The 22,938-nt window shown below is 41.7% G+C and overlaps 1 protein-coding gene across 1 annotated transcript in view; it reads right to left on the bottom strand.

The window, feature by feature from the left end:
• The window catches only part of LOC146755413 (receptor-type tyrosine-protein phosphatase T-like), a 158,749-nt gene extending 138,753 nt beyond the window's left edge, over positions 1-19,996 (bottom strand). The window contains exons 1-2 of the mRNA XM_085525495.1: positions 19,969-19,996; positions 19,626-19,919 (exon numbers count right to left, since the gene is read on the bottom strand). Coding sequence (XP_085381621.1) covers positions 19,626-19,919; positions 19,969-19,996 — 322 coding nt within the window. The remainder of the gene's footprint in view (positions 1-19,625; positions 19,920-19,968) is intronic.
• Positions 19,997-22,938: the final 2,942 nt, after the last annotated feature.

Here is a 22,938-nt window from a genome sequence, read left to right as displayed (position 1 = left end):
GAACTCTTTATTTCCCCAGTGACTTCCAGGTCCTTTCAGGCTTTCCAACAACTCAGCCTTCCAGCTGAACCAACCCTACAAAACATCCAGTGCTTACAGGCAAAGAAACCAAGTCACAAAGACAGCAAGGACACTTTCTGCCCCTTCAGTCCATTAGAGATAGCACTTGGCAGTGGTCCCAGGGCAGGTAAAACAAACTGAGAGGTTCTCCCCGCACTGCAAGCTTCCAAAAGACTATTTAGATATACCTGTGTTCATCCTGCTCTTGTACCTCACATCACCACCAACATCCTGTACCCCTAGAAGGGCAGATTCTTTGCCCCATGTATCTGGCAATCCCTTCTGCACTCCCTGTTCTGAGGTTGTAAGAGAAAAAGAGATTATGAGTGTCATCACTGAGCCCCAGCACTGCACCAATACACAACATGTGCTTCAGTCTTGCACCAATGACTGTGCCGTCCTGCCAAGATGGCCATGGAAACATGTTAAAACAAGAAACACTTCCCTATCCCAAACCAGCATCAACTTCAAGCTCTTGGAGAAAGAACTCAGCTCCAGACTGGTTTAATCTTAATTTTCAGTAGTTTGAAATGCCCAAGTTTGGGAGCTCAAACAAACTTCCCTAAAAGTGACAAATGCTCTCCATTAGTGAAGTGCTATTGCCTCCTCCATGGCCAGTCTGTAATGATGGCCTGTGCAGGGCTGTTCAAGGTCAGGGATCTATTGCTCTGCTAAATATTAATCATGCTGATTTCAGTCATAAAATATGAGGCTATTGAATCCTCATCCATGTGCTTATACATACTGTGTACTTGCCTGCTCAGCAAAACCATCACCAGCCCAGCAGTGATTTTTCTTTCATAATGGTAACATTATGGAGTCTCCAAGGTGACAGAGAACCTATGGCTGGGGACTTCCCTTGCCCCATGATTTTTCACATCACCCTGCAGAGCTTTGAGCGCATGATAAAAGTTCACCCAAAGAAATCTCAGTCTAGACTGTACATGAGCTATCCACCCCGACAAACGCTTGCTGTAACAGATAGCACAATGTCTTTCTTTTTTTGTCTTTTCTTTTGTCAGGGATTCCTTTCTGTTATTATAATCTTTTATCAGCTTTCATTCTCAGTTGTCCACTTTGATTTAAGGTACATCTTTCTCTAGACCAACGAGGCAGCACGAAGCGGGCATATCAAAGATGAAGCCTTATTTACTTGGGAAATGCCAGCTTTGAAGATCTCTTTTTCCCTTAAATGAAGTCTTTCAAAGTCCAGTGTCTGCAATTCCCCACTGAGTAAAATCACTACACTTCTCATGCTGCTGCTTTTTGGTAGTTTGTGATACATCTGGGAGCTCTGGCAATTTATAAACATGGCATAATAGAGTTAACACAAAATGCTGTTACCTCAGAGTTAAAAACACAATAAAGTTACATGAAGAACAGCGTAAAGAAGGTATTTGCAGAAAGAGTTCTCCATCAGTTCTGCATGCAGCAAGGCCTTTGTTCATAGCACCCATGGGAGAACAGCTGGCTTTTGCAGAACAACAATCCCCTCACAGGGTGACCTTAAAGTCGCATTTTTTCCCCTGTTCTCCTGAATCCTTGACTAAAAGTCCTCTGGTCCTTGATTTAGTTTGCAGCTTCCTCATCCTTCCCCCACCACCACCAACACCAGCCAATAGCTGGTGCAGCAACATTAAAAATCAAGAGTAACACACTCCTGGTCAGAAGGCAGAATTTGTTGAATAAGTGGAACAGTAAATGAAAAGTGTCAGTTAAAGGACAAGAGAAGCTGTTCTATAACCCAGTAAGGGTTGTGATGAAGAGGGATAAAAGCCAAAGAGGGAAAAAAGCCAATCCTGACGTCATTCGGGTTGGGGGAAACCTTTGCAAGTCATCTGGTCCAACAACTCCACATCCAAAACAGAATTTCAAAGTTACATTCAACTTCAAAATTCAACAGATATATTCTTCTGATCCTCTCCCTGTGCATCAAAAGGATGATTTCACTGTGTTCTCTCTATTACAGTTCACATAACAGCTACAGCAATCAGACACCATTCCCCTCCAGACCCACGTTTTCAGGTGGAACAAACTCATTTTAACTTCTCCTAGAAAGGCCTGGGCTGGAAAGGACCTCAAAGAGCATCCAGTTCCAACAATCACCTACCAAATGATTCAAGTTCTAATCTTTTTCATAGAATTGTTCTTGCTGCACTCCAAAAGCTTCTCGGACTGTTCATATCCTGCCATGCTGCCCTCCCAGCAGATGTTGGGGTTATTGAAGTTCAGCATGGGAATGGTACTTCCAAGAGGGTCTGTGGGCTTTCACAAGACCCCACAAACAGGCTTCATACCTCAAGTCCTGCCAGTCCACAGCTCTGTGTTACCACCATTGACCTGAAAGCAGCCGCACAGCCAGTTCATCCCCATCAAAACTACACTAGCACAAATAAGTGATCTTCATTTCACAAGCATCAAACATTGTAGTGAAAAGAGAGTAGTTGTATTTTACTATCAAAGAAAAAAAATATATATAGCAAAAAAATCACCATACTGAACATATGTTGCTTATGATCTTGGATAGGGAGAAATCTCTCAACGCCCTTCTCATTCCTTGATGTCAGAGAGCTTGCCAGGTTCTCCTTCTTCCCATTCACACCAGAGGTTGGTTTTGTGGGTTTTTCTTTTAGCTGAAATATACTGTATGAAGTTTTGACAGCCTTGACAGCATCGTGTGTCATCCAAAGCTTTCCAGCACAAGCAAGAAAAAAATAGAAATGAAAAGTGAGTATAATTTCATGACTCACTAAGGGACAATTTGTGTGCGAGTCTGCACAGTGCTTTTGGTTAACTCATCAAGATTTTACACCAAAACAAAGCTCCCGTGACTCTACCCTGCTCTCCAAAAAGCAGGTAGGGTCCCCGCATCATTTTTGACAGCTCTCCCTTAAAAACGGAAAGAATCGCCTTGCAAATAGAATTCATCCCTGGAGGACATTAAACCCTGTTAATTTCAGTGGCCTTTATTCTTTATTTGACATCTCAGTTGCCTTGCTAGCAGTGTGGAATCAAGGCTTGATGCCTACTTTGCTGCTCAGCTCACCATGCAAAGAGCAGGTGGCAAATCTATGGATAGAATACTGAAACACAAAGCAAGTCCACAGCATTAATGCTGGAACCACGTTATGTGATTTTACACAGACAGGTTTTCCAGATTGTGACCGACTGGGAGATGCAGAATTTCATCACATATCTCAGAAGCACCAAAAGTGTTCGGTTAAATCCATTGCTGATGTGTGGCTATTTCAGTCCATGACTCTACGGTGATGTGCACCTGTTAAATACATGCAATCAAACACTAGCTATGTAAATGAATGCTGTCAGATTGAGTACAGGCATTAGGAAGAGATTAAGAAGTCTCTTCAGGAAACTAGTAAACTAACTAATATTGAACAGAGTATCAGGTGCCTCATTAAGAATGTAGAGCAACGTTCCACTGTATTTCCTTTCACTAACTTCTAAATTTAACAATACACTCAACAATTCAAATTCTCTCATTAAACAACTCACAGTAACATGCAATCTGCATTACAGATGTCCAACTCTGCTTTCAGATATGTGCCAACAGGACTCTAGTATGCTGGGCAAAAGTCTAGCCAAAGTTTATCTCAAAAGGTTTAATCCCCATTTCCAGTGGAAGTCCAATTTCCAGTTAAGGTCAATAGAACAAGGCTTCCCTGAATGTGAAAGACAGAAGATAAAATCAAGAAAACCACGCACCAGCAAAGCATGAAGAATTACGTGTCCATCACACTAAACTGTGAGCAACGCTGAGCCCATTGAGACCTGGGTCATCTGCATTTCTGAAACCACCAAGATTTCTAGTACATCCAACAGACTCAGCATACATGTGCTGCTTGCAAGGCCACATCTGTGACAGAAAAACCAACAGCACACAACATCAAGAAGTCTCAGCAGTTTTCTAGAGCCTGGGATTCTCCCCGGAGTGCTCCTGAAATGCCCACCCCAAACACACACTAAACCTCTGTCCTTACTGAAGGCTGTAAGGTCTACATCACTTGATTTGCACCAAAACCTCAGGGAGCCGAGTCTCAAGGAACCACACACACTTTTTATCTCTTTGAAAAGATAGATGGTGAAATAGATACTGAGTGGCAGAACTTGCAGGCTTGTTCTGCTGGAGGGCTGAGAGCAGTGCTGCTGACAGGGCAGTCCCAGCCCAGTCCAAAAGGAAGGACAGCACAGCCTCACCCCTGGCCATGTGCATGGAGCAGAAACTTCGCAGGTATAGAACTACAAGTGACAATCTTGCTCCTCCCCTGGTGAAAACTCTAGTTGAAACTACAGAAGATCATCTTTGCCTTTAAAAAGATTAAAAAGTAATAGCAGCTAACGAGTTCCTGCAGCATTCTATGCTGTCTAGTATTAACCAAGCACAATGTAAAAACGTTGATTCTCCATAAAGCTACAGAAAGCAACAACCATCAGGCAAACTATTCCGTAAAACCCACAAATCCTTCACGACTCGATGTGTTTAATAACAGTACTTCACTCAATGAATAACACACAACAATGACTCCACTAATATAACAATTACTTTTTTTGCTTCCCAACTATCTGCCACTACATAAAGTAGAATTTGGATCTATTATTATTATTAATTTTATTATCTTTTTTTTTTTTTTTTTTTTTTTTTTACAATTACCATTTTTTTCCTCTATTTAGAAACAAATGTAATTACTTCAGCTAGAGAAGACAGAATTACTTCTGCAGCACAGTCAAAACATGCATCAACACTCATTTTCTGTAATTATTTCACAAGCGCTCTGTCTGGCATCATTCTCACATGAAAAGAGTTTTCAGAAGGGCCTTTGGCTACTTGATGCGCGGCGCACAATCACAGGCACAGCTGAAGAATGAAATGAAAGGAAAAGAGAGGTTCTCGCCATTCATTTAACCTTCTCTTTTGGTGTCTGCCTTGAAACGAGAAGTAACTTCAGAGAACAAGATGAATCTCTTCATCCCCTCTCTTTCCCGCTGTACTTGACAAACAGAAGAGTTGCCAATCTCTTCTATGACCGAGAGGTGTCAAAACTGGGATATAAATACATACTGTGTGCCCATGTTTCACTTCGTAGTAATTTATTATTGGAGCACCTTGAAAAGTGTGTTGTCATTAACCTTAACTTTTTGAAATGATCATTTGTCAAGGTTGTTGTCTAGACAGAAAAAATCCAGCTCCCAAATCCCAGGCGAATCAGCACACCCTAGAATGTCCATACTTAAAACAGTTGCGGAGCTGAACATAACGAGTAGAAACAAACATGGTTTAGAGTAACCTTCAGAAGACAAGATTAAGGCACATCATCGCGTTCACTAAAAGCCAGTAGCATGAGCAGGGCAGTGAGCATCGCCAGCTGAATGCCTGGATTAGCTGGAGCTTTGTTTCTGCTGCACATTGCAAGGAGTGGAAGCTGAGGATTGGAGGAACAAAGCAGGCAAGAGGAGACAGGCTGATCTTGACAGCCAGATTCTTCTCCTCTCTCATCAGTCTTAAGCTAAAATAAAATGTGACACGAGCATGACAAAAGGCTATTCCCTTCCCACTAGCTTCCTAAAGAAAAGATATGCAGGAAGTCCTATGTATTCTTCTAGCCTCCGCTCACGCAAATTCATCCCCTTCTGACACCCACAGCCTGACAACTCCTGCCATGAGCTTTTTTGAATTAAAAAAAAAAAAAGTTATTTTAAATTCAAATATGGTGACACAGTTATTTTTATACTCCTCTGCACTTCTAAGACAAACTTCCTCCAGGTCTCTTCCCAAATAGGTGCTCTGAGGCATGGATGAGTGAACTGTGCACTCTGCTTCCTCTCTCCATTCATTTTATTGCCAATAGCCGTCAGCATCACAGCAAAACACATTAAACGAAAGGGCTGAGGAGTCAAGAGTGGGTCCAACCTGAAGAAAGAACAGTTCCAAGAAAGTGCCGCAGCAGTGCATCATGCTAATAAGTAATGAAAGCAACGAGGAAGCTTCAGGTTTCAGCAGTACTAAGCTCAGATCATTGCGAGATTAGCGTTCATTTGGCAGGGAAAAAATTAAACTTCTAAAGATAAATCTGTAGAATCACAGACGATTTGTAAAACGGTGTCAAACAGTTTGCTATATATTTAAGGGATATTCAATGCAGCGAACAATCGTAAGATCTCCAATCCAGATAACAAGGCGGAACAGAATCTGGATGTTTCAAGAACCAAAGATGAATTTTAATGACTTAGGAGAAAATTGAGAAGGGAAATTGCCTTTCAAATCTTCTTCCACAGCAGTTAACGCTTCAAACTGCCAGTGACTGCACCAGATGAAACCTCATTTTGTCTCATCTCAGGATAGCAGAAACAGTAACCGAGAACCCAGAGCTGAACCTGCGCTGCATTTTAAATGCCACAGTTACTGCGTGGGTCAGGAGTCAGACTGAAACCTCATTTACCACAGACTTGTTTATTTCTGTATTTAGAACCTAAACTAGATCACTTATTTTCACTAAAACTATTTTTTGTATGGCATGCAGGGACAGGAAGGAAGCTGCTCCATTTGCTGTTTGGATGTCAGAGGCTGTGTTTGAAGAGCAGAGGAAGGCCACAGCCTGCTGGCCCTGCAACGAGTCCCATCCAGGGAGCAAGGAAAAGGACTCTTAATGCACTTCATATATTACACTATACACTATATATATATACACTATTAACGCTCAATGCTACAGACTCACTGAATGGGCTACAGGCCAGAAAGAAATTGATCAAACATTTGCAAGCTACTGATAGATACTTACAGATATTATATACAGAAAATTGCTCCTTGGTACTGATTCACACAGAAAGTTAAATAGAAAATTTCTTACTTTCCCCGTTAAATATTAAGCTTAACATCCCTACAATGGAAATGTTTTGTTGCTCATGGAGTTGAAAGGGATTCAAGATATCATTGAGTCCAGTCCCTGCTACAGCAGTTCCCTACAATAGGTCACACAGATGGGCATCCAGCCAGGCCTCGAATAACTCCATAGGAGACTCCCCAACCTTTGTGGGCAGCCTGCCGCAGCACTTCATCACCCTTACATAAAGAAGTTCTTCCACACGTTAGTACTGGACTTTCTATGTTCAACATTAAGGAGGCCATCGCTCCCCGTCCTATTGCTACACAACACCAAGAAGAGCTTGGCCCCATCCATTCGACAGAACACCAACCAAACACCAGTATTTAGACTTGGGTAGAATTAGAAGATTCTTCCTCTTTTGTGCAGCCTCAGCGACACTAAAAACAACAGAAGCCTTCAGTCTTCAAGTTTTGTCACAGAAATGGCTGCTCACCCACTTTTTGTGCGTGCACATTCAAGGATGGAGAAGGGCACAAAGTGCATCCATCCAGTTGCCAAAGTCTGATGCAATTCAATGATGCTCTTACCACATTTCACATCTCCTTCTACATTTATTAGTATTACATCAGTATTTTGGAGCCCTGGGTCCAGTTCAGGTTCCCACTGCACAAAAAGACAGGACTGCAGTTTCTACTGAGCACTTCTATGCACACAGACAACATGCATCAATACAACACACCGCAGGAGCATGATGTCTCCAGCTTCTGTTATTACAAAGGATACTCTATATGGTATCAAATAATGAGATCTTCCACAAAGCTGCTACTAAGCAAGTGACATTGCTTAGATGTTTAATTGCCACACATTTTATTCAGAGGTTTTTTGCCTTTCCCCACACAGATAATTTTTAAAATTTAGGTTCTCGGGCAATTTGACCTGGAGTTATAAAACCGTATCTAAGGAATGTTATAAGAGTTTGATTATTTGAAAACGTGGTGTTTTCCAGTGACATGCAAGGCCCTAAGGAGCTTAAATATAACCCAAAGGCTTTGCAGATGACACAGTATGAGGGATGAAAAACCCCCATTCCGTGATGCTTCATCCTCCTAAGACAATACCTGGAATTCACGCACTACCCACCTGACACAGCAGTCAAAGCAAGGAGGCACTCGAGAGCTGAAAGCTGGCACAGTGCTTGAAGAAAGCAGAGATCTGAGACTGTGCTTGGAGGGAGGAGAAGGTGAGCTCTTATTCCCGTGAGGATGAAGCATCAGCTCAACTCTGAAATTTAAAAATACTTCTTTTTCAGCGGAAGGAAAAGAGATAATAAAATTTAAAGAAAATAATGGAAACAGAAGCAAGAGATGTTAATGTGAAAGCTGAGCAGCACTCAGCCCAGCACTGCTGTATCTGCAGTAAACTCAACAGCATTCCAGACATCACTGCTCTTCTCCACTAAATTCAGCACTGCATATTAATACCATAATAGCTCTGTATATATATAAAAAATAAATATACATTGGTATAATGCAATGCAAAGGCTGCCAAGAAGCTGTGCTGTTCTGAAGCTTCATGTCAAACCTCCCCTTATAGATGTCTCTCTAGTATGGTACATCTTGACACCCATATGTTGTCTCAGCAGTGTAGGAAACGTAAAGCTTTGCAGATCACACTGACTGGCACAGTTCCTGAGCTCCCACGCTTCCTTTCAAGCAGACAACATACTACACAGAATAAGGCTCCCTAGATAGTCTAGGATAATATTTTAGTGTAAGTAGAGCTAAAATTATTGCAAGCTACATGATTTGGCAATTAGCATTGCAAGAAGCCCAGGAAGCTCAAAGGAATTGTTTGAGTTAATTGCGACCAGGTAAAGAGCAGTGCAGCAAAGATGCTCCTGGTGCTCTACAGAGACAGCAGGAGCAAATACCAGACCCTCTGCCATCAGCCCTGCAGTGCAAACAAATAGCACAGTCCTGGGGCAGCACATCCCACCACCTGCTGACTCTTTTGGGGCTGGACTCGAGGACAAACAGGCAGCAGAACCAACAAAGCAGTTTTTAGCAGCCTGCCCCCCAACTTGCCTTCTAGACAGAAAAGCTGTTGGTTTTACCACTGTGGAAATGTATTCAGTCTTGAAGTGGAGCAATGCAGAAGAGAGGATGCATGTAGATGGCAGCCTGGAGGCACAGCTCAATGCCTGTGGTTTTTGCATGGAGAACAAAACATCCATTTATGACTGTTAAATACACATGAAAGCATAAGCAAAAAGAAGGTTTAAAAACAAAAACCAGACCAGTTTTCCTGAGGTTGTTGGATGCAGGGAGTGGCGAATCAGATAGATGGTTTCTGACTCCAAAATTTTCAAGCTCTTTGGACCAATGGTACTAGAACTGTCATAAAAATCACAAAAGCAAAGCAGAAAGGGTTTTTAAGGATAGACCTGTCAACACAATCTGGGAACCGCTCAGCTTTGCTGCCCAGAATCCGATCACGTTGTTGTTCCTTCCATGCTCTGAATACACAAGAAGGCAACCTGCAGCTGTGTGAAGGGTGCCCAGAGCATCTCACACTGTCCTTGTGCTCTCAGGAGGGAACAGATGGACGGCTGCAGGCTACAATTTGCTATTTTTCAGCCTGACTCCTTTGAGAAAGACCAATTGAAAGGAAATGCTGAAGGTGATACACCACCAGTGCCCCAGTCCTTAACCCAGGGGACAACCCAAGGTAGGATTTTTTTTCATAAACCCTTTAAGGTATTTAGGTTTCAAAGCTGTCAACACATTCAAGTACATTATCTGAGGCAATGGCATTTCATGAATCCCATGCAGCTGCCATGCAAAGTATGGCCATTTTTGTCCTGCAATGGAGAATACTGGAGATTTCTTCATGATGTTTATGAAGTCTGTCACTCAGGCAGCAGTTTAATCATGCCTTCTTGGATATATCTTTTTCCCCCTTAACCCCAGGGAGGATAACCTGGTTTTATTTACCTGAAATGGAAAATACATGGTCAAACAGATGTTGGTATAAGGGGGTAACTGTTAAGGTTTGCTGACAACTGGAAAGGTCTGAGCAATCAAACTGTCAATGGTTAAACAGATAAAAGTGACCGTGCCAAGTGGGACAGCTAACTGAGGACAGGCACTCCAGCAGAGAGAAAACCATCACCGAGTGCAGGCAAGCTGTTTGCAGGGACCGGAGGGCATCGATTCCAGGCATGTAAGAGAAAACTCAACTCTGATTTCAGAAATCAGAGATAGAAGAAAATATTATTTGAAAGGAAAGGTTGAATTAGATGAAAGCTTCACAGGCAGGAATTTGTTTAGAATTGAGGCAGAGACAGAGACAGGAGAAAACAAAAATGCATACGGATGTCTAACTCTCCATATTCTTATAGCAGCAATTGCTTGAGATTTCTTTTATAAAACCCTGTCACAAGCACTTCCAATGATGGGCCATTCCCAACGAAATAGCTGGAAGCCCTGAATTCCCCCAGCTGGTGGTTCAGAGGAATCCCCCACCTCCAATACAGACTGCCCAGGGCAGAGCTTCGGCCACAGCACCAGGTTTGGAGTGTCCAGGTCACAGACCTGTTCCTGGATGGCAGTGACAAAGAGTGCCTGCCCCACAGCTGTTGGGCCCTGCTTCCCAGAGCACGGCTGCTGCTTTGGCTTGAAATACAAATGCATAGTTCTACATCTCAGATGCAACACCAGAAACCTCTGGTGTCTCCCGCAAGCTGAGCTGTAGCATCATGCTGCTCTAACGTTAATCTTCCTATTACTCCTGTGAGGAAACAAAATACATAATATATCTATAACGTGAATAGCATAATGCCTCATAATCCGTTCTATCTCACTGTTTATATGATTCCATATGTACTTCTGTGGATACTACCGCTTCCAGATCTGAAACTGAGGAATCAATGCAGCAATTATGGACAAAGAAATGCAGAATTATACACAGGGTTATTTTTCATGCTGTGAATGAAGGCAAGTGCATTGCAAAAACAAAACTCATTATCCATTCTTTAAAATAATTATTTTCATGAAGCCAAAGTATTCTTTAGGATATTTAAATGCAGATTCAATCCAACACCTACCAACTTCACCCAGCATTTTTCTTATGCAAAAACTTCCAACATGTGCACAATTGCACATACGCCAATATTTATGGTGGCCACACAAACTGCAAGTCAAACACCACCGAGATATTTTGCTAGACAAACTAAGTTTCACTGCACATATGCAGACTGACTTTACATTTGTTCATTCCACTGTCATCCGTGTCATCTACAGTTAAGACTCAGGTATGTTCTGTGTTTTTATAACTCCTATTACTTTAACTTTCTCTTGCCACATGCATAGGAAAACAAGATCCAAGGATCTCAGGGTTACTGGAGGATCACATGGCTTAAGGATGAACGCGAGGAGAACATTCTTCATTTTTAATTACTGTCTCTGAGTGAAATGATTGAGAAAATTTCAGGTGAACGTAAATATTCTGTAGCAAACGGCTCCAATCAGAAGGAAAAACAACATCAAAAAAAACCACAACAACCCTTTTCCTGCACAAAGAAACTCAGCACTGAAGTGATTCAGCTCAGAACACACACATCCCCAGAAAACAGCCTGTGATTTGAAACCAATTTTTAGAGTGTTTTTCAGTACAGTGAGAATATCCCCCCACTGCTTTCATTTTAGGTTCTTCCATTGCACTTTTGGAAACGTACCCTTTGCTTAACACATCTAAGCAATCATTGAATGGTAGAATTGCTCAGGTTGAAAAGACCTTAAAGATTATCAAGTCCAACCATAACCTAACCGTACTATCCCAAATCTTAACAACCCTCCACTAAATCATGTCCCCGAGTACCACATCCAAATGGTTTTTAAACACATCCAGGGATGGTGACTCAACCACCTCCGTGGGGAGCCTATTGCAGTGTTTAACAGCTCTTTCTGTAAAGAAGTTTTTCCTGATATCCAACCTAAACAATGCAGTGCCTTCCCCTCTTTCAACAAGTGCTTGCTTTTAAAACCTCCTTGTTCTACTCCCAAGGGACCCCCAGTGTCCCAAAGAAAAGGCAGCAACAACAGGGTGATGCTGCTGATGCCCCCAGCCCCCAGGTGCAGCCCTGCAATACAAGGAACTGCCTGCAGCCTGAGATTGCACCCCTGCTGTGCTGCAGCAGTGCAGGAGCTTTGGGAGATTCAGCTCCTGATAGGCTGTAACATGCTGTACTGCTTGCTCACCTGTTTGCACAGAATGCAATTCCAGCTCTTTTACACTGAGGTTATTTGCTTCTGTGGGAAAAGAAGTAAATATTTGCTCTGCTGTGCCAGCTGGATCAAGGGAAAGCTATATATTGCACAAACCTTTGAGAGGAGGTAGGAAGAAGGCAGGTATTTGCAGTACACATGCACAGCACAAACTGAAACCAGCAGTGACTGAAAACCACTTTGGAACAAGCAGGAGCACAGGCAGCACACAGAGGGCTGAGTTTAACTCTGTGGGTTTTAGGCCAGGTCAAAATTCAGCTTTCATGTCTGTGTTTCATGTTCTCTTCATTGAAATTAGGGTGATTTAGAAGGAAGACAATAACCTGTGGAGGACTGAGTATCCACGCTCACAATGATCACAGCACATACAGTATTTGGTACCTGAGATTGCCTTTGGTGCAGCGTTCATTGCCTTGTAGCTGATGTCCTGTTTCTTTGCCTCACTCCCTTCTCTGTTAAAAATAACTCAGTACTAACAACTTACCTATTACAAGCATTGCTAAACCAAACGTACATTAAAAATTCCACGTTGGACAAATAGATCACTCTAAGACTTCATCTCCAAAGTGATGGACTTCCTCGATAAATAGCCTTCCTTGATAAATAATCTTTCAAGCTCACCAAATGTTTCTTCACCCTTCCTTTACTCACAGATCAGCTTCTGGAGATCTGGATATATTCAAGGACTCCTTCCCTCCTGCATTATTCTTCATTTTCTAGTAAATGCTGGAAAATTTTTCCAAGTGCCACAGGGAGAAATCTGTTATGTTAAGGTTTCAGAGTTTGTTATTTTGGCACTTGTGGTTCTCCACGTAAATCCCTTTCCAATGGTTTCTGCACCAAGATTTTAGTTTAATACTTGAAGGATTATTGGCAGCTAAGGGGAGGATTTGTGGATGTTGAATGAAGTACATTGTAATAACAACTGTCAGGCTGATTATGATGCTCAGGCCTGTACGCCTCTCCAGCAACATCTGAATACTTTGATATGGTCACAGCTATGGCCTACATGAAAATGTCTAGAGTCAAAAAACAGTCTACTACTAAACATGCTTTAGAAGCACAGCTTTTATTAAATCACAATAAAAAGCTTTTATAAGCTAAAAGCTTATAGATTAAGTTTAAAGGAGGTGAAAGCATTTCCTTTCACTTACTTTGAGCTCAGTGGAATAACAAAGAATTAAGATGGCAGCAAAGCTTCCGTCTCCTATCAATCCCATGGCAAACAAACTGCACCACAATCCAAAGACTGTGGAGCTCGGGGTCTTTGCTTCTCCACCTGCAAAATGCAAACTGAGATACAGAGGGATTCTGGCACCCTCTGAGGAGGGAGGACAAGTCTAGCTCATTCCTGGCTTTGTCATATTCAGATGCCATAAAGTAATGGATCATAGAAGCATCCACGAACAAAAGAGGGGCTAAAAACCCATGCAAACAGACAAACCCACAACGAACTTTCAAGCTCAACCAGGGTGAGATCCAAATGAAAATGAAAAGTATTTATGAAGGTGAACTCACACACCAGCACATAAAAGGCTCTGTACTCTCATACTCCACCTGCTGGCTCTCCTCAGTAGGGATCAGTTGTATTTCTATGTTCAGTTTGGGTTTTCTACTTCTTTTTTCCCCGCTTCTCTCATAAGCTGTGCACCATCCCAGCTGATAGGGGTAAGCTGGAGAGCACTGGGCAGGAAGCCACACTCACCTTAATATTTCAACATCCAGTGGGGAAAAAGTAAAAGGGTAAAATATTCACGGCAATGTAAAACAATTGACAATGTATGGAACAAAACACTTTCTAAATGTTTCACAAATATTTCAGGGTTAAAAGAGTAAAGCGAGGCTAAAGATGCAGTGTTCTATTCAGTTCAGCCCCTACCTTGCTTTTGTGTTACATGCTGGAGCTTCTAAAAAAGCCAATTAAAGTGCCTTTTATTCTATGAAATGTTTAAAATTGGGCACTTTTGGTATACAAACCCTAAGCATCTGTTATTATTTGGGTGCTTTTTCATGCAGACTCGCGTACATCAAAATGAAAAGGCATTTATTTTTCAGCTGCCTTTAGAAAAGCAGAAAGAGAAGCGTAAGCAGGAAGCAGCGTTAGTCCCAGGACAAAGGTAGGTTCATGACTACACAAACACAGAGCTTCATGAATGCTTTGCAAGTGTGGGGTCTGTCATTTCACAATGTGAACTGTATAGAGAGGAAAAACAGCCTCCTCTCTTGGGTCACTCCCCAGTGGAAGCTCAGTGCTTCCCACAGGCACGGCAGGAACACACACAGTGTTCTCCGTTCCAGTTTCCTCCCACTAACTGGGCTTTTCACTCTCGTATAAAGCAACATCTGGAAATGATCATCTCATCGCACCCTCAAAAAGGCAGAGAAGCAGTAATAATATGGTAATAAGGGATGAAATTTTACGAGAGATGGCACTTAAGACTAAAAGACACCATGCAATTTCCATAAATTGCTTTTAGCAGGGGACTGAGTGACAATCAGGAAAAAAAACCACAACCCCACTCCCGGCCCTTTTTTTTTTGTGCAAATCATGGGCCCGACTTTCAACTGGTGTAAAATGGTGATGTTGGTACAGCAGTTCTGGTTGCACACAAACCCCTGAATACCATTTTGTGCAATGGCACTTTTAGGATCGTGTGGTGAAGAGACCCTCAAATCGAGGATGCTAAAATGAAGCTGCGAAAGCAAAGCGGAAAGAAGCCATCAGCGCGCCAAATATCCGCTTGTTTTGTTGCTCTCCCTTCTTTAAGTGAGCTTAAAAAGGAGAATCGAGCCATTATCTCCCCCCTCTGCATTTCCGCCTCTTCAGATCTGTCAGTTCAGGGTGAAACCCAGATGGGACTTGAGAGACAAGGAATATCAAGAGTGTCCCAACACAGCTGGCATGGAAACAGGTGCCAGGTAGGTTCTGTTCCTTTGGGAAAGAGATGCTGTCCCATCCCCAGCAAGATCTCCTCCTCTTACCATGAAAGCCTCATGCCTTTCTGAAAGGCTGGCCAGCCAGCCCACTCAGAATATGGTGCTATATTCATTCTGTAGTGCTATATTCAAACACCACTGTAGAAAGTCATTAGATTTAACACCAACGGCACCAAGCAGAAACAGGGGGATGTGGAAATGAATAAATAGACTTCAGACTAATAAATAAAAATAACCACTTCAGGATAACAAACTGCCTTTGCAGATAAAATGAAATAAATCCCTAGAATTTAAATCCATCATGAGCAAAATCCCACTGGAAAAAAACCTCCAGACCAAAACCCTATCATGACTGCTTCTACATTCATGAAAGTATTTATGCAGACTAAGATAAGGGTAGTCAATCCACACGCCTTGGGACAAAAGCTGATCTCCTGCAGGATCAGGATAAAGAAATTTCCTCACCACATGTGTCCTGATTCAGGGCAAAAGGAGACACGCTTTGCTAGGCTCGGGAGCTGCTAGAAGCAAGCCTTAGATCTGTGCCATGCTGATGAACTCCCACAGTAAATCCCAGCTTCTCCTCTGCACACTATCATTTCCCAATGCACTGAATGTACTGCCTGAACTTTGGCTGGGCTTCTCAAGCCTATCCACATAACCTGTCATACTCCAATCTGGCTCTTCAAGAGTCCTGTACTGTGAAGCATCCTGCTTCTCATTTCACCATTTAATTACACCCCTTCCTGCTCCCAGATTCTTTCTGTTCCTTGTAAGTCATCACCTTGTTACAGCTCAGACAACACAGTTGGTTGATGGCATTTTCCTCAGTTCCTTTCTAGTGTCCATAACTCCTAGTTACATACAATCAATCCTCTGTTCTCTGAAAGGTGTCACTTTGCTTTGACCACACTTCCACAGCTGGTGCATCTCTAACCTGGTATTGGCAGCTCCTCCAAGAGACACCTTTTGCCTGGGACACCCCTGGCACCAGCAGCACAAAGACAAAACAGAAACAACTTCTTCCTATGGAACTCAGCTCTTCAAACTGACACCATGTCTGCACTGTCCAGGAGGTCTGAATGTACCTATTATGGGCTACAAGAAATTAAAACCTGACAGATGAGGAAATTGCTCCACTCCAGCACGTCGACAGCCACAAAATGCATGTCATCAGGAAACACTACGCCCTTTCTTGCTGTTATTTAAAGGATAGATGCTGTTCTTCTGCTCCCCAAAAATTAGGAAGTGAGGAGGGAAAAAGGAGAAACCAAGAAACGTGCGTTATCTATTGAATCAATTAGACAGAGAAAGTCATCATCTCTCGTAAAAGGACATAAGCCATTAAGATGAAGTCCCTATTTTTCAATAACACCATCAGACTGTTTCCAAGCACCAACTGGGGATCAAGAAAAAGGAATATCATATTTCCTAAGTCTATTCTTATCTCTCCAGCTGCCATGCCAAAGGCTATTGAGGTGGAATGAAAGCAGAGTTTCAATCATCAACAAAACGCTGCAGCTCACGGACACAGTCGCTCAAACAGGTACAAGTCCCACAGGCTTTGTGGGATCCACATATCAAAACGCAGATGTAAGATTGTGCCATCCTCAGCAGCTCACCTGCAGGGCTCTGTGGCTCTTGGGAACAGAAGCTATCAAGAGAAGAACAACTCATTTCATTGTGCTATACAAGCCTTTTTTTTGGGGAATATAGCAAAAACCAAACACGAACGGAACATGTGCCACTGAGCCTTGTGCCTTGTCTAGTGCAGTAAGAATAGAAAGTCCCTTACAACATTTACCAATAAAAACAGACAAGAAACATAAGTAAGTAACCCCAAATGTTATTTTCCAACATCAACAGGTAACGTTTCCCATTTAAGGGGAGTTATCACCTTAAAGGTAAATACAAAATGTTTTTGAAACTGTAAAAACTCAGTGTTTACCATGAACAGATGCTTTGGTTGCTCAGTTCACTCAGAAGATGGTGCTGAGCTGAACAGATCATTACTGGGAGCTGTGTTCAGACATATTATTTTGACCCTGTTATCCCTTCCCTATTATTTTGGGGGGAAAACAACCTAACATTTGATATCATCCTTTCCTCTAACTGCTCCTCAACCCTGTGTCTGGTTTTAACCTCCAACAGTCTTTCTCTTGTTCTCTTGTCTCTTCCCTGTGACTGCCAATGCACTGCCAGACCATTTAACCTTCTCATACCCCAAGTCAGGACCTATCACAGCCTATGGAAACAAACTACAAACAAAAATAATCATTTATTTGCAAGGGCAGGGTTTGCCCTTTCCCTGCATCTGGCTTTTTCCTGGAAGAAAGCAAGGTAGGACTTACTTCTCAGTATCATTTCTAAATATCAAATATAAATGAAGTCCTGCAATACCATCCTGTGTGAAAGCAAAAGCTCCACCAGTGGGATAAAAAAAGAAATTATAAAAAATTATATACATTATATATATTATATATAAGTTATAAAAAATAAGATATTATCTAGTTTAATAAAAACTTTGTATTATTTCTGTTTATTTAAAGCAAGACTCGTTACAAACAACATAAAACAGGACCATTTCACCACTTACTGATGACATACAAATGTGTGGGAGTTTGGTACTTCCCTCCCTGCTAAGAAAACACAATGACAAAAGAAAATAATGGGCTGAAAAAAAAGTGGAACTGCTCATCACTGAACTATTTAGAAAACAACAACTCTCTTTCAATTGATGTCATTCATTGGGTGCTGTAAGGAAAACCAAGGAGGTAGCGCTGCTTTCTTCATTCAGTACATTTCTGAAAGCCTTTACTATGAAAATTTTGTATAATTATACCAGAAATAGGTTATTTTGTAGTCCTGCCACCACATATGAAAATCAGGAAATACCACATGTTTTCTTGTCTATCATTTCAGTTAGCCCTTTCTAGAAGGCATACATCGTCAGACAGTAGGGAGGTCTCTTCCTTCGAGTCCATAAAGATCGCTACAAGTTCCCCCACCCAGTGCCCTAAACAAAACATAAATGCCACCATCATCAGCCTTAACAAGCTCTAAATTGCAACATATATTAACAGAATGACCTTCTCCAGTAAGATTTTCATTAGCAAACTAGGACGGAAAACAGCAAGTAGCACCACTTAGCCAATTTTAATAGATTATCTACATCATCCTTTATGACATCAGTTGATAATCAGAGCAAGAAATTGAGCAATTTGGGTTCCTGTACAAGCCGTCATAATGCACAAAGTTAACCACTTTTTTTTTTAATCCTGTATTACCTAGAAAGTATTACCAGACAGGCTTGCAAGTTTGGCTGTCGCAGAAAGTTGGCCTGCAAAGCTGCAAGAAACCCAACCTCAGCATGTCATAATTCCACATGGAGATGCACTGTGCCAGGTTATTTCTGCTGAAGGTTAGAAAATTTGACACCGACGTGACCACAACACTAGTGAATGAGGACAGCTGGAAGCACAGCACATGCCATTTCCCAAAGAGGCCAGCAGAACATCCATACCACTGAAGTAAAGCCTCCAAACATCTGTCTTCTGCCAATGTATAAGTGCTGAATATAGCAAACACCCAACTGCCAAATCCTTATGCTAAAGTTTCCTTTCTATTTTTTTTACCAATCAAAACTTCTCAAAGAGACTCCAGATGTTCACTGCTGTATAAGCCACACAAAAAGCAAAGGCAGTAGGGATGTGCCCCCAGCTCTGCCCTGCACTCTCAACCTGCCAGGCTTCTTTGGCAAAGGAAGAGGATGATGCTAGGGATACTTATGCTGTGAGAGACAGTGAGGAGCACTATTCTTGATTTCCATTAGTGATCCATTTATGAAAATGGGATGAATATACCTGAAACATGAAGAATGTGATCCTTTAATTTTAACTGATAAGTCCAAAATGCTTTAGAAAGATTTTTCATAACCTTGGATCAAAACTGATCTGTTCCAATATGAAAAGCAAAAAGGAAGACACTGTGCAGTGTTCAAATAGGTTTCTTTGTCAGAAGGTAGAGGAACAATCAGCACAATCAAATAGAATACAGAAATATATTCTAACAATTCAATGCTTACCGCTTATCCCTGTTGCACAGAATAGCCAACACTGAACTGCTTCTACTTAAGAAGAACACATATTTTGCTATAAACTTGCAGGGTGAAAATGTGATAATAGTCAAGTCCTAGGATCTATTTTCCTACTGGAGAATCAGTTGAAAAGCTCTCGTTTGCTTGTCCGTTTCAACAGAAAGCAGACATACCCTGTGGAAGAAAGTCTTGCAAGCAAACACACTGCATGAATAAAAACAACACTCTCAAACACTTGTCCATGGATAAAAAGTCAAAATATACCTACAGCATATCAAAATCCATAAAGTTCATTCAGATCTCCAAAGAAGCACATCTACAAGAAGGACAGGTAAAGTCCTGTCTGTTAATGCATCAGTAAGCAAACCAAAACATCCATGCAGTACTGGAAAGCAGCAGAAACACTACCTGCACATTTTGTCCTTGTTGTGAGTGGTGGTCCAGGTGGTCCCGTGCCTCCTTCTCCAGGGCGAGTCAGCAGCACTCTGATCTCATACTCCACATCTGGATCCAGATGCCACAGTTTGTAATTGGGAGAGTCCACAATGTGGGTTTCTGCCCAGTTCCCAGTGGTCGTCCGATACTCCACCTCTTTCAGTATGATGGGCCCGTCTCCGATGATGGAGTTGGCGCTGGGTTTGATCCACAGGTAGGTGGCTCCGACAGCCAGCAGCTCAGGAGGAGCAATAGGAGTTGGGAGTTCTGTAGACAAAAAGAAATCATGAGAGGCCTGAGGCCTTCCACTATGTACCTGTAAAGCAAGTCTGCCCCCAGTCCATTGTTAGTTATTGAATTTTTCCTGTTATTTACCAAATCTTTCATTTGGAATATTCTTTTTATGAAAGTATTTATTGCTTTACAGAAATAAAACAATAAAAAGGCACTATATTTGTTTTGAAGTTATTGCCCCTTGCACTGCTGTATTAATGCAACTGGTAGCATTACCAATGCAGAAACACCACTTCAAAAAATACAGTGCTTACAAAGCAACTTCTGCTGAAAATATAAAGCACAACAGTCATACATTTAAAAGAACAGAAGGTTTGTACTTATTTCCTCCTTTACGCATACACATACTGGCAGTCAATAGAACATAGGAGGAGGAAAAGAAGTCTTAAATAACACAGATTGAGCACACCTGTGTAGTGCTTAAAATGACACAACTAGCAAAGAGCAGAAAACTCAAATCACTTGTTCATTCTGAAGTTTTATAGAGGCAAACATACATGAAAAATAGGACAGATTTGCAGTGAAAGCACTGGCTATTTGTCTGAGAAGGTACTGCAGTTACAAACACTGGGGATCTTTCAGTGGTCCTGCACTCCAGGCACCACTAAAACTGACTGAGAGCTTTGATAGCTCAGAGCTAAAAAAAACAAAGGCACCAAGGATTGACTGTGAACTTGCTTAATTTCATGAGCAGAAGTACCCAAATAAAGTCTGTGTGAGACTTGGAAGAGTGCCCAGATGTCTGAGAAGCATCACGAGGAACTCAGCCACTGAATATAACCTCTGTGATAGAAAAGCAAAGACAAGCACTGATATCTCAGCAGCACCCTGTGACAAAAGCCACTGATGGTCTCCTGAGCCCTGCCTGCCTGATCATCCCCCTCTGTTGGAAATAACACCTGGGTATTGGATGCCACATGAATAGCATATGCTTTGTGGTTTTGAAAACCCGAGCTGAACTGTGCAAGATTATGAGCAATTTCATTAATTTCATTTAGCTTTTGCTCTGCCACACTCTAATGCAGTTTGCCTTCAGCCCAGAGGACACAAAACCTATTCTCTTGTGAAAACAAGGCAACGAAAAGGACATTTCTCTCTGAGAAAAAAAGAAACCTATGAATGTTACATCACGACATTAATTTTAGAGCCCTATGGGAATTACTCTGCAACTCCCACAGCTGATTCCTCACTGAGCACAGAAAACAGCAAGAGGGCAGAACCACGGGAATGGGGAAGAAAGGAGATGGAGCAACACGGGATGGAGGACCAGAGCACTTTCCCCTCTGGAGAAGTTTTGCAGGTTAACATCTGCTGAGTGAAGAGAAACAAATATACAGAAACCAGCGTAAATACAAAAGTACCAACTAAAACGTTACCTAATTCACCTCCTCTGGCTATCTAATCACAATCAGCTATGCAGTAAAGTTATTTCTCTAAAAATAAAATAATTAGTTTTCAAGAAATGCATGTTGATACATTATCATTAAAAATCACATCATTATAAATCTTAAATTGTTTATTGCTTTTTTCTTGGTGCAAGAGCATTAAAAGATGGACTCGCTGATTTTTATTCCCAGTGCAAAAAATGACATCTTGCAAAGTCACATTACAGCTGAGCACAAGACAAATGAAATATTAAGCATCATTCTCCTGGGCTGGTGATGCTTCAACAACAGCATGATCCAGGTTACTCTGGGATTTGATTGCCAGTTAGAACAGATTTATGGGCCTGAGTTTAATTAATAGAACAGTTTGTCCTGCTAACCAGACATTAAAGTCTTGTCTAGCAAGTTTAGAAACTAATATTGCCAAAGCAATTTAAATTAAGACGGCATCCAGCATTACTTCCCTGCCTACTTCAGGACAGATCTAAACCACCTCCCCTCCACCTCTGCCAAAACAGGGTTTCCATTTTCATCTACCCCTTCATTTTTGTCTCTCTAATAACATTAGAGGAAGAGATGTTGCAGAATAATGGAATATTAGGAGTTGAAACTGTTGTTCTCATTTTCCAAACAGAAGGAGCAAAGATGAGCAGATGTAATTGCAATTTTTCAAGACTCAGTAACACCTCACTGCACATAATGGGCTCTTTCCTACTGGCACCAACTGGACAGGAAGCTACTTTTCAATATCACTCTTTGCCAAACTATTGCAAGTGATCTTAACTAGTTATTCACTATTTAGCACAACTAGAACATAAACCAGGACCTTTTTTTTGGCCATTATAACTAAACCCACTTGTCAGTTACAGATGACCAGCCTCATGCTAACAGCTTCCTTTTGTAATTAAAACCTTTCTGCAACCTCGATTAACAGGGAAACAGATTGGGTCTGTACACATGTAATTGCAATCAGCAGTATTTTAAGCATCATTTGATCCATCCAGCCCATATTTTATATAGCAAGCTTTGTCCACCATGTTGCTCCCTTTCAGCCTTTATCCCTCTTCCTGCAGACACTGCAGGGAAGAGCACACCTGGAACTGGGCTGCTGCAACTGGGACGGCATCTAGCCTGAATGCCAGTCCCAGGATGGACACAAAAATGAGGGTTCAAGAAAAGAAAAGACATAGTACAAGCCCAAAATAGTTACTGAACATGCATAGATTTTACCCTGCACACAAAGTAGTTCCAATTATGCAGTCAGTGATGGAATTCAGGGTGTACTCTTCTGCCCTCCATAAGAAGGGAAATACTTCACATACAGCACCCATTTTACTCTTGGACAACCGCTTCTGGGTATCTCTACCCTTCTACTGGAATACTTCTCTACCTGACAATTCTAAGCAATTGCTTTAATTGAGCTCAAAAGGCTCCAAAATGAGGGAGAGAAAAGAGGATGAACCGAGTGCTCCGTGACAAAGCACTGGATGCAGCATGGGTGAAAAAGCTTGAAATGAGAACAGAGTTTATGTTCTATACTTAGTTTTCCAGTTATCTGTATAGTTCAGTGGTAAAACACTGTAAAGTGGACCAAAAGATGGAGAAGG

The sequence above is a fragment of the Coturnix japonica genome, chromosome 32 (assembly GCF_054131305.1).
Source record: "Coturnix japonica strain WE chromosome 32, WE-NBRP24, whole genome shotgun sequence".
In the NCBI taxonomy this organism is placed as follows: Eukaryota; Metazoa; Chordata; class Aves; order Galliformes; family Phasianidae; genus Coturnix; species Coturnix japonica.
Note: the sequence above shows the minus strand (reverse complement) of the source record. Positions and strands in the feature narration are given on the sequence as shown.